The sequence below is a fragment of the Nyctereutes procyonoides genome, unplaced genomic scaffold (genome assembly GCF_905146905.1).
Source record: "Nyctereutes procyonoides isolate TBG_1078 unplaced genomic scaffold, NYPRO_anot_genome, whole genome shotgun sequence".
Lineage (NCBI taxonomy): Eukaryota > Metazoa > Chordata > Mammalia > Carnivora > Canidae > Nyctereutes > Nyctereutes procyonoides.
Window position 1 is genome coordinate 10,496,398 of NW_026575147.1, and position 13,170 is coordinate 10,509,567.

General features: G+C 39.4%; 1 protein-coding gene across 1 annotated transcript in view; it reads left to right on the forward strand.

Annotated features, from left to right (window-relative positions):
* Window positions 1-13,170, forward strand: part of EXOC6B (exocyst complex component 6B) — a 621,707-nt gene that overhangs the window by 461,341 nt on the left and 147,196 nt on the right. Inside the window, exon 20 of the mRNA XM_055312561.1 lies at window positions 3,441-3,514. Within this exon, the coding sequence (XP_055168536.1) occupies window positions 3,441-3,514 (74 nt within the window). The remainder of the gene's footprint in view (window positions 1-3,440; window positions 3,515-13,170) is intronic.

The window sequence follows — 13,170 nt, forward strand, 5'->3', positions numbered from 1 at the left end:
ACTGTTGTGTTTTCTATGCATGTTATATTTTATATAGTTGGAGTCAGACTGTACACAAATGCTCATTTATTTAGAATAGTCACAGTTTCTTATGCTATTAGCACTTTTCATATATCTAAAGAATGGACTCTAGAACACCATGTTTTTAAAGGTATATTGCATCAGAAAATTACAGGATATCTATTTTATGCATTTATTGCAATTCTTAAATAACACCAATAAAAATTACTGTGTTGTGGCTAATGTACTGTTAATTAGTCATATCAACTTCTTTTAAGTGAAAGACTTAAATGTTTGCCTATAGATAAATTTGCAGTGTCAACTCACTAACTCATCACTGAATGGTAGCTGAATTAGTTCTAATGTTTTGTCCTGGATATATAACAGTGTTTCACTAACTTTTGTTTGGTCACCAGCCCTCTGAGAATTCAGTGAAAGCTATGAACCTTCTTCCCAGAGAACTGTATGTTCACACAAAAAACTAATTGTAATGATAATCAATTATGATATGCCAGGCACTCTGCCAACTGCTTTATATGTGTTATTTCATTTAATCCTTATAGTAGTACTATAAGGAATGCACTGTTTTCTTCATTTTTGAGAAAAAGACATTGAAGCTTTAAGGAGATTAGGTAATTTTCCCGTGCCCATAGACCCAATATCTTGGGCTCAGTCTCTAATATTTATGACCTCAAAACCCATCCCCTTAATCATTGTGTACCAATTCTAAGGAGCTCATAATTTCCTAAAGCCTGCTTATTGATACTCATGTTAAGGACACATTGCCTATTGCAATCCAAGGATCTTCATTGGTAGTGAAGAGTATGTGTGATTAACAAATCTTTCTGTTTTTGTAACTTATTTAATTAATATATGAGTATTTGTTAGACATCTACTATTTTAAATACTTGTTAGGTTCAGTGATATGGTCCTTTTCCTTAAGGAGTTTACTTATCCACATGGGAAGACGAGAATTATATACATAAAACAATGAGTAAAAATATAAACATGAAGCTGAAAATACAGTAATTAGACATTTCCATAAACTGTATGTGAAGTCAGTCTCTTTGCCATTCCTTGATGCAGTTATCCTTCTTTAATTCACTGATTTATAAAAGGAGAATCAAATCTGAAAGGCCACTGTGTCCTCTGGGAACCTGGAAGATTCAGTGGTCATAAAAATGAGGCCCATAAAGTGAGACTCTGAAAACTAAATATGTATCACACCCAGGAATCTGTGTGGTTTCAGCAGTGTCATCCTTTCGCCTCAGGGAGCATGCTCAAGGAGATGTGAGAATGTGTAGCCAGCTCTCAAGCATTTAAAATACGTATCAGAGGGTAATCCTGTTAAGTTGGACATGTATAGGTAAGCAGAACACCTTGATAGCTGCTACTTTTGACTCAAGAAAGGTTCCTACTAACAGAAAGGACTTCATTACCTCAAATGATGCAACATAGCCTCCACTCATGCAGGAGCAATAGAGGAAGACTATACCGACCTTGGATGCAACCCACCAGGCATAGGAAGCTTATTTAAACCGACCACTGACAATCAAGGCTGTCAGAAAGAGTAGCTGTGGCCATGATTCAAAGAACTGTTTTCTGTAAGAACAGAGTATGGGAAAATTGTACATCTGACTTGAGCAGCTGCTATCTCCAAGGTTAGCACGCATAATGGCAGTTGTAAGATAAAAAGGATGGGTTATGTCAGGCTTTCTATTAACATGGCCCTCATCAAGAATGTGTACAGTTGTAAATTTTGCTTTTTTAAAACTTGAATCGTTTGGGCTGTAATTTGATAGAATTCATTTACAAATGGCATTTGAACTTCCTTTTCAAAGCAATTAGAAATCTAGCGCTGCTAATCATGCTAGAGTTTATCTCCTTCCACTTACAACAGTCGTTTTTATTGAAATGTCTAAAATAATATTTTCTGTACAGTTGTAGAATCATTTGTGCTCTCTATTAGTTTAATAAATTGTATTCAATTTCATTTCACATGATGTTTCCATAATCCCTGCAACTTAACTTGTCAGCATTATTTTTTTTAAGTGGGGCAAGGACATTATGAAAACCTATTATATTCTAAGAAGCCCCAGATGGAAAATACTTTTTAAAAACAGGAATTCCTATAATTGTTCACCAATCATCATTTAAATCTTTCCTGCTACTGGATGCTGCAAGTAATTTTCCAGGCGTTTATGCAAAAACCTTGATGGATTTTATTTAATTTCAAAAGAAAAGTATACCAGGTCTGTAGAATTTCTTAAATTCATTCCTGGAGAAAAACATAATTGAAAGGAAAACATTCCTTTTCATATTTGCTTTGAGCCAACACTCGAGTTGTTTTTGAGGTAAATAGTAAATTGATGTTAAGTGTCCATCACACTTGGGCTTTTGAGAGAGAATCTAAGACATAGTAACTGTCCAACTCTTGAATTTTCTGTGTGTGTGTGTGTAGGGAACTTAAATGAGACCTTTTGATTTCATAATAAGCAGGGCTTAGGGACGATAAAACTTGACATTCTTAACTGTTACAAGTTTGTCCCTATAGCCTCGCACAGTGATCTTCTTGTTAACGATGTAGAAAGCCAGTGTCATAAACCAAGCAGGTACCCAAGGCGCTACTGTAAGTTGCAAATAGCATTCATGTGGTCTCTTTGACCTAAGACTAAATTTGGATAGAGGGAAGAGAAAGAATTTTCGAGAATGGAAAAGAATTAGAAGTCAAGGACAAAGAATACAAGAATACATTCATAGGATAGACGTGTGCAAATGTTCCCTAAGCTTTTGCCGTGAGATTTATTTAGATGGGCCTTTTCATATCTGCAATACTCCTTTGCTCAAGAGCCAAGCAGTGGATCAGGACAGCTTCTGCTGGGTGTGTGTGTGTGTGTGTGTGTGTGTGTTGGCAATAATGCAGTCATGAGATAATACAAATAATCAGTGAAGGAATAATTAATGATGTGGCAGGGAATATTTTTTGATAAATGCTCGGGGGATGAGGTGACAGGCGTGAAATGAGAGAATTCCTTCAGCGATCTGAAATATAAATAGCTTTCGGAACTGAAAAGAGGTTCACAGCTGAAGATTTTATTGTGTTGAGAGGAAAAACTTTTTTCTCTCCCCCACCCCCTCCTCCTTTGCAAGTTGTTTGTCCATTCACAAAACAAATACTCTGAAGCCCAGCGCAGCTCATGGGAATAAATTTCAGGTCGAATTAGTACAGTTTCCTTGCTGTCAGGATGCTGGAATTAATGGTGTTTTGATGACACGAATTTTGAAGGGCACACAAAGAAGCTGAAGGCAGAAAGACATGACTCCTTAGAAGCTTGGTCCTCCTCTCCCCCAGCCTCTCTTGTCTTCCCTGTCATCCGTCTGCCAATCTCCCTGTCCATGGTTAGTTAAAGGCGCTTTTTATCCTCTTTTCTTTCCCACAGAGTTTGCCAGATCCGGCCCGGTGCCTGGGTTCCAGGAGGACACGCTGCAGTTGGCCTTCATCGACTTGAGACAAGTAAGTCTTTGTGTTTTTGTTTTTTGTTTTTCTTTTAAGATGTGTGACTGAAGACCATCAGGTCTTAAGGAAAAGGGGAGGGGAGGGGGCTTGGCGTTGGCGATTCACACTGGAGACCTAAGGGTTTTTCCCTGTGTTTGAGGCCACCTCTTTTATTTAGCTATCTGGGATCCTTAGCTATGGTGGAGTTAAAGGTTTTGTGGGTGGAAGGGAAGGCAGGAGGTGGGAGGAGGGACCCAGAGAGTAGAGGGACTCAAGTGACCCTCAAGTGATGTGATCCATTGTGCTATAGATGGCTTCTGCAGACACAGCAAAAAGATAACTCAGGGAAACCAATGCGGAGCAGGTGCACTGATGCAGGCATTGCCTGCCCGGAGGACTTTTGTTTGCAGATAATGTGGGCAGCAACATTTAAGAAAAATGAAATATTTGACATTCTGGCTTGTTGGTTTGGCCTGTTGACTTTTTTTCTGTTGCCTTCAGTCTTCCCATCCCCTCCTTTGTAGAATGTGGTTAGCCATGAGTGACTAAGTGGTGGTTTTAGAAGACGATTAGCAAAGGCCCCATCCAGTCATGCTAACCTGACGGGCAACCCCATTTGAGTGCTGTTGATGAAAGCTGGTCCTTGGGCGTACTGAACGTTGCAAGCCCATCAGGTGGAAAGAGTCTTTTTGTAGGGCCGTTGTTTGCGGATTGAAATGGGTAGGTTGGTAGGCCTCGGTGGTTTGGGTGGAGAGGAATAGGATGGGCGGGGGCCAAAAGAGGGAGAGAGTTCACTGGGCTCTGTCATCTCTTCACTCTGAAGATGGATGGGGTTGGATAGAAAGTGTGAATGAAGTAAGAATCAATGACTGATGCTTCTCTCCTATTAAAACAATCTTTTTTTTTTTGTCTGTTTTAAAAAAGGGGCTGGCTTTGTTTCTCCTGCCATAATGATGCAGTGCCTCTTGTTTTCAGAGCTGACATAGTTTGCATTCTGAAAACTTTTAGATGCCCAGAGTATTTCTTAAAGCTATAGGACCCCTTGTATTGGTAGTCTCCTTACCACTGTGACTTGATTCATGCTGGAACAGCTTTTAACCCGTAATGGATGGCCTGAGCTACCCTTGAATCCTTGTGGATGAGTGGTGTAATCTGTCATCTGATGACAATTCTGGAAAGCCCTATTAAGCAGAAAACAGAAAATTGTGTCTCTGTAGACCCGCCAAAGTTTGAGGATTCAGGCCGCGTCCCAGAAACGTGTGTCAACTTAATATTTGGGGGCCGAGGTGGGGGTTCTCTTACACATAAAGGCTTTCCCAGCATGGTCACAAATGGAGCTGTGAGTATCTCTTTCCACACTTATGACCTTCCACCTGTGGATTCAGCAACTCAATGGGGACAGGTTTTAACCCTTTGGCTGATGTGAAGCTGAAAGATTGGGATTTTGCTTTGGGGTTTTGTGGAAGGGTTATCTGTTGGACTTTTCTCCCCTGTTTCTTCTGAGACGCTTCTGAGCCAATTGGCTTTTCTTGGAAAGCAGACACTGAATTTCACTGGAGAGACATATCCAAGGAAAATTTTTTCCTTTCTCGCTATTCATTAGAAGGAAACTTGGTCATTCCTCTAGTCTGTGGTTTTGGTCCCTATGGAAAGCAACTAGTGGTCACAGAAAATGTTAACTAAGGGAGTAAGTTAGAAAGCACAGCCAAAATAAGGTGGATCTGAGCCGTGGATGAATGCTCAAAAACTTGGGAGCTCTCAGTGAGACTGTTGCTTATGCTTAAGTTCCTGTTTGCTGTTACATTTCTGTTCTCAGAGTTCCTTTTATGATGTTTTAGCAGGAGAAACCAAAACTTCAAAATTGTACGAATAAGAAGAATCTGCCTCTCCCTATTGAATCTATCACCTAATTTCTAGGTATAGCTGTCTCTGTTAAAGTAGCTTAAAGTTTTTCTCACCTGGATCATTTGAAAAACTTCCTCAGCTCTCAGACTGTGTCTCATTAGCAGCAGGCTTCATATAGATTGAATCATTGTGAGAAAAATGATCTCTCCACATCCCATGCTGCAAATATTAATCCCTTTGCAGTTCCTCCTTGTCATTCTCATAACTTATTTTAAATGAGCATCTTTTTAAAAGGAGACTTCTTCTGAACTGTGGAAATGTTCAAACCATAAGGAGAGAACCTTGGGGGACAGGCTTCTTCTGATTTATTGAGCATCCTCCCTGCAAGTAATTGAGTCTTTGTCACGTGTAGCATTGTTACCCATTCTTCATGTAGTCCTTCTACAGTTGGTTTAATCTTTCTTTCATACTATTAACAGCATAGATTTTTATCATTCCAGCTGGTCCCAACCTCTTTAGGTCCTGATTCAGTTTTCTAGCTTAGTAACTGATTTCATTATCATGTCCCGTCTTAGTCTGAGATAACAATATTAAACAGGCAAGGCAGAAGTTAAAGGAAGGAGTTATAGTTAGAGCAGGTTATAGCGTATACACCCATGCAGGACACCACAGTTGCAGAGGATTCTTTTACAGTCATTGACTGTGTCTGCCTCACTGGTTTATGAGCATACTCATTCTGATTATACTTTCATGTTCTCTTGCTTTAGAGTGTGTCAGACACTATTTAGTGAATGATAATTTTTAAAATAATCAAAACAATATTTGATGAGATCATCTCTGTATAGGCTGTAATAGCAGAGTGTCATTTAAAAGCTATGGAAATTCAGTTAGGAAGCAAATTAGATATGGACAGCAACACTATTCATCCTTTCCCACCTGCCCTGTCTATTCTCAGTAAGAAAGAATGAAATGACATTTTGAATGTACAAGCTTTCATGATACTTTACACGTGTAGAGTGCTTTATAGTTAAGCACGTGAACATATTTATCTCATGTGTCAGACTTTTGCACTTAGAAAGCCTACTGTTCATAATGTGAATTAGTACAAATCAAAATCTCCTTTGCCACTTTATGCTTTCTAAACTTCTAAGTTCGTGAAATTAGGATTGCAGTATACAACTTCACATTCATGTGTCAAATATATGTGCAAATTTCTATCAAAATCCAAATTTGGGTTAATGTTAACTTTTGACAAGGACAACTTAGAGGGCTTGCTTATTAATGATCTTGAAGTGGCATGTACACTCCCAAGTACTAGTAATTGCCAACCCTTAATGCTTCATAATGGGAATTACAACACAAGGCCAATAGTAGATTCTCAGCAGTGATTTGATTCTTTAACAGTGCTTTGGCTTGTATTTTTCTTCTGTTGTTAAAAATTAAGTAGATACTGCTGATGAACATTAGAATTTGAACTTCACTTGATTTTCATTTCGGCTTATTTTATCACATTCTGAGTGTCTGCTTTGAACAAAGCACAACCCAGGTGCTGTGGGAGTACACAGTATGTGTGTGTGTGTGTGTGTGTATATATATATATATATATATATATATATATATATATATACACACATACATATATATATACTGTATATACACTGATATATATATATACTGTAGTATATATACTGTATATACAGTAGTCTACATACACATATACATATACAGTATATATACTACAGTATATATATACAGTATACAAGTACAGTATATATATATTTATATATATATATAGTGTATATACTACAGTTTGTGTCCTCCAGGAGCAAATAGGTGATCACCAAATACTTAATATGTCATACTATAATAAGTATTACATTGGAAGGATCAAGCCATTGTGTATGGTTCAGTTATTTCAGTGTGTTTTGCTCATTTAAAAAGCACCCTGAAACGTATTATCTTAGTAGAAGAACCATTTATTTATCTCATGTTTCTGCAGATTATTTATCTCTATCTTAATTTGGATGGTTTCAGTGGGCTTACTCATACCTTGAGGTCGAGTACTAGATTGGGAACTGCCTGGTCTAGGATGCCTTAGCCAGACTGACTTTTCTCTGCTCCATGTGATGATCTTGTCATCCAGCGGCCTGACCCAGGTCTAATCACGTGGCATATCGGTAGGTCCCAAGAGAGCACAGGGAAATGTGCAGACCACTTGAGGTCTACACCTGGACATAGCAAGCCATCATTCCCACCACTTTCTGTTGGCTAATACTGGTTACAGGGCCAGCCCAGAGTCAAAGACTGGGAAAATCAACCTCAGCTTATCCTCTGATTGGGATAGAAGACCTTTCTTTATACAAATAATGTGTCTATGGATACAGGAAGAGGCCTTAGAATAGGAGAAATCTTTGTGAGCCTACGTAGTTATAAAATATTTCATTTAAAAAGTAGAAAGTTAAACTGAAAGAAAGTTAGGTATTAGTGAGGGAGGAAAGTGTCTTAAGCATAGAAAATAGCTAGTGTTAAGTTCTGTTTAAAAACAGATGTGGATTGGTTTAATTAAGGTTTCAACTATCTTTCCTTCTGTGAACTATTAAAGTCATCTCTTTAAACCCCCATTTCTTAATTTCTCTCCTTCATTCCTCACTTTTACTGTTCAGCTTCCTTATGGACATCTTTTTTTTTTTTTAATGCCCTATACTTCTCATCAAATACCACTTATTGTGGGCCAATCTGAAATATTTCACATATCTGTTATTCACATTCATTATGAGAGAATCTTAACTTCCCCAGATTAATTAATTATTTACATTACTCATTTAGTTTATGGCTGTTCACCTTACATATTTGACCAACAGGAAAAGTTTGAGTGGGTTCTTTTCTTGAATAACATTACTTTCTCTTCCTTGGCCCCGACTGTTATTTACTTCCGATATGCTGTCTATAGAGCTGAATGAACTAGGTTGTGACATTGCATCAGATCTCCTGAATGGAGCTTGTTGGCAACAACTCTTACACAGCAAAGCCATCCCAAGATATCAAGGCTTTTTTTAGATGGAGCTAGTGACATTCCCCCTAGGCCAGTTATTCCCCAATTTCTAAACCTTCAGTCTGAAGTAAACACAGTGCATTTCCATTGCAGGCACTTAACTTGCCTTAAAAACAACTATAGGACCTGAGAGAAATAATTGTATATTTCTTAGGAGATGTTGAACAAATTCTGATGTTATTCCTGTTAGAGGTATATAAGTGAATCAGTACTGTCAGCTAACATCTGGTATGCAAACGGGAGAACAACTCAAGAACCTAATTATGTAGAACTGTTCTTCTTATTTCCCATCCTGTCTTTATCCTATTCAATGAAATTTTGGTTTTGGAATCAAACTGCATAATTTTTTCTTTTGCCCTGCCCACAAGTCTAACAAACAACATTACCACGAAGAACATCCTCCCTTGACTGCTCTTTGGCTTTTGTGGAAAAATCTCTGTCTCTTTTTTTTAAGATTTTACTTCTTTATTTGAGAGTGAAAGAGAGCATGAGCAGGAGTGGGGTGAGGGGCAGCGGGAGAAGGAGAGCAGGGAGCCTGATGCTGGGCCCTGTCCCAGGACTTCGGTATCATGACTTAAGCCAAAGGCAGATACTTAACCAACTGAGCTACCCCAGGTGCCCCTCTTGTGGAAAAATCTTAGCTTTATTTAATAGCCACTTATGTTTTAACCTCCATAGGATTCCCATTGATATAAATTTGTCTGATATAGCACATAACAAAATGATAAATAGTAAATAGAATTTCTTTTTAAATGTTTCTCCCTAACCAATCTAAATAAACCCTAACTACGAGACTACCTAAGAAGCCCAGGTCCTTACCTGTCAGGGTAGAGCAGGCCCACATCTTACAAGGCCTCAGGTGGCAGTCTTCTGTGTGTTTTTTTTTTTTTTTTCATCACAGTGGCTAAGCTGTATTTAACACAAAGAAAGCCATTTCCCACTTAATACTGATTTGTAACCTGCTGGAATGTAACCTGGGATTTTGGAGGTGGGTGGTCTATAGTTTTCCCAAGTATTTACTGAGCAGTTGCCAAGGAGTCATGGTAGAGAAAGTGAGAGGTGTGGAGAGAGTAAGGGAATCTTTTTGTGAAAGGGTGTTCTTAGTGGAGGAAGATAGAGTGGTTTGCAAATCCATAAATTCTCTAGTAGTAAAGTGAATGGATCAGTAATGTCAATAACAATACTTTCCGAATGCTCGCTTGAAGTATTCTGTTGACCTTGAGATTATATATAATCTTGAATAAAAGAATGCCCTATAAAACTGGGAGTCATCTGCACAAGGGTCAGAAATCAAACAACTTGATGACTCATGGAATTGGAAGATGTCATTACCACAACTGATGTGGATGATGGGGTCAGAAAGAATGGTTTAAGTCATTATCTTGGAAAAGATTGTCAGCATCGCTGGTGTGGTAGCATGTATATGTGGGTTGCATGTATATGTGGTTAGTTGTCATTTCAGAAATGAAATCTAGAGTCATCATATCCCAAAGGCATTTGGTGGTTAGAAGAAGATAAAATAATAATATCAGACTACCTGCACAGATCTCTTTGCTGATACAGAGTTACTAAAGGTTCCTGCAAACCATAGTCCATGTTTTAACATAGGTACAGTGAACACTTGGATATAGATCCGTACCTCCCTAATCATAAAGTATTCACTCATTCATTGAACACTATGCCTAGCTCTGTTATAGTGGGTATAGTGGTATGGTTAGTACAGTGAATCAGATAGAGTCCCTGCCCTTGTGGGGCCCATATTCTTGTGCTTATAAAAGAGCATTTTCATTCTTTTCCCAAAATCTCTCTTCAGGTGACCTTCCTGGATGCCACCAGGTCTAGATTTTTATTTTATTTTTTTTTTATATTGATGCTATATCAGTCAGTTAGAGAGATAGCTGCAGAGCTTTCTGGCAAGATCCCCATGACAAGGCAAAGTCTGTTATACACTGATACACAGGCTTTCAGCAAAGAACTTGTAGCAATGATTTGGCAGCCTGGCATAAATAAGATGGTCAGCCTGAAACACTTGAAAAAGTGATCCTTTGTTTTTTGAAAGCAGGGTGTTCTGGTTGTGACAAAATTGATTTGCCCAAATTGTTTTGAAAGACACCAGTAACCTTCCGAATGATTCCTTTAACCTCAAAGGAAGCTCTGACAGCAGAGAATTTCTGTTCCTGAGCAGGGGAAAGCTAACACCTTTGGGTCTGGTTCTGTAAAAAATATAAATAGGAACATTACTGAGAATAGGCTCTGCAGAGCTAAACTTTTGACCTCATATAAGCCAAGGCCAGATCAGCACACATAGGATGGGGCCCAGGTAAATAAGGTCGTCAGCCACTAGGGTGCTGCTGCAGCTGCTGCAAATCAGGTCTCCTTCCTTATCTTTCCAGGATATTATAACTGGGCCATCATGGAACATTCATAGAAGGAAATGCCAGTAATATAACATTCTGGGATTAACTAAACACCCTTGGTTGATTGGAGGAGACTGTATTCTAGAACTTTGTCTCACCTCATACCAACCGCTTAACTAGAGAGGAGGTGAGCTCAGAAATTATGTCTTGTGGCTTTTTTTTTAAACATAGGATCCATTTGTTTCCAGATCAGGATCTCATGAAATACTATCCAAGCACAGTACGACTCTTTGGTATAGAAAATCATGTAAGATGTCATTTAAATGCTAGGGAAAAACCCAGACATTTTAATGGGCCAAATGGCATCATAGCACTTTGGGAAGGCCATTTTTCTATTCATTATCCTCTTGCGATGGAAATCATTTTAGCAATTCGGAAGTCTGATTTTTCTAAAGTTTTGAGTTGTTCTGAGAGGTTGGAAATCAGAGGAGAAAGAGCAAGTATTAATAGAGGTTGCTAACCATATTGAGACCATGATAGTTTATAAAAGGTAGATTCTTCATTGATTTTTCACAATGGAGAATAGTTGGGGTCCCTGAAAGGAAAGTGGAAGGTCCGACGAATACCCCTGTGTATTTTCCAGGGGCTTTGCTTTTCCTCAGAGGAAGCATAGCTACTTAACAGGAATGTGGATGGCAGACATCTGGTTCTTTCTTTGTACATTTGTGTTTGGTAAAGAGGTAGCTTCTGAGCCTCTTTGAGGACCCTCCCTTTTAGAGTTTGTGTGTCTGGAAATGCTGATTCATGAATGACAGGCACTGTGGGCCCTGTCAGGGCCCTTAAACTATATCACTGGAAGTTATGTGGAGACAAGCAGTGGATGAAGGACTTTTAGTTAGGAGTTAGGAGTTAGGAGCAGTTATGGATAATCTTTTGGATAGCAGGAGACAAAACACTAGACTTTGGATGTATTTTCCCATGAATAATAAATTGGATTTGGCCTTTGACTCATGGGCCCCGCAGGTTAACATTATCCATTGTTGCTGTCAACTCATATTGGCACAGTCTTGGTTTAGATGGGAAGTCTAAAGCTTGATCAACAGAGTTGTCCAGCACTTCCTGCTTTAACCCAGAGGCAGAGCTCTGCCACTTAGGATTTCCAATAGAGCATGGAACAGGCTTTCCAGTGGATTTGTAGAAGGACTTTTTCCAGAAGTGTGATTTTGGTCTGCAACAACCTTCTACCTCTTTGCTCTAATAGAATAATTGTCACTTTTAAAGTGGGCCTGGTTTCAGCTTCACTCTGGATAGCCTCATAGCAAAGTCTGTCCATTCAGAGGCCAGAGTTTCATTCCGTTTCAGCTCTTGTGGGAAGAGCTGGGAAGCATAAACATAGTACAGGCCACCTGGCAGTTTCTCCCTTTGCTCATGGACAGCATTGGTGATCTTAAGAGGGACCAAGGTAAACTGTGAAGAATGCTGCCTGGGCTAGTGCGAAGCTTTGTACTGTTCTCTGCTACTCCCAGCAAGCCAAGCCTCAGAAACTCAGGAGGTTTCTCCCATACCTCAACACACAACATGAATATTCAAACCCACAAACCTGGAATTTGTAAATTTCTGAGATAATCACATGTTCAGGAGAAAGGACAAGTGAGTCATCACCAATGAATCTCCCTGGAAGTAGCGGTACCAAAGGCTGTTACAGTAGTGCTGGCAGAATTTAAAGCCTAGAATATCCAAACACAAATCTTATCTCCATTGATGGCACTGCCTTACTGTCCTACTAGTGAACACTTATAGGCCATGGAAAGGGCAAAAGAGCCAGATCTTGGAGCTAACTACTAACCACTGTATCCTATCGACAGCCGCTGGAGGGCAGCAGAGAGTGACAACAAAGGACTAGATTTAGGAAATTGGGGCATGTTTCAGTTTGCCAAGAAAGAAGCCCCTTAGCTATAAGAGAATTCGCTATCTGGCAGTCAGAGGTGCAAGCATGGGCTCCTGAGAACAAGGGCCAAAAAGAGCATCTAGAACCCTGATCTGAAGATTAAAACCCTCCTTCTAGTCAGGTTCCTAGGAATGCCCAAAGAAATGAGATAGTATTGACTGGAAAAGGGGAACCAGACAGCTTCCATAAAGGTAGGTAGGGCAGTCAAAAGTGTGAAGTCTCAAGGGGGAAGCAAAAATGGAACAGGGACCAAATGAAAGAAAGAGTTTGGTGGGAGGCAAACTAGACTGAGCAAGTTGCAGAGGCAAAAGTACAGTCAGGCTATATTGATTGCCTGAGACAGCTGTCCGTAGGAAGGAGCCTTCTGTAGGCTACATATCATCAGGCAGGGAGCTGCAAGGGGACCAATTTCAGACGTGACTGAACAATCAGATCAGTGAGATTCTCATCTCTTAAAGTAGCTCCGCCTTGA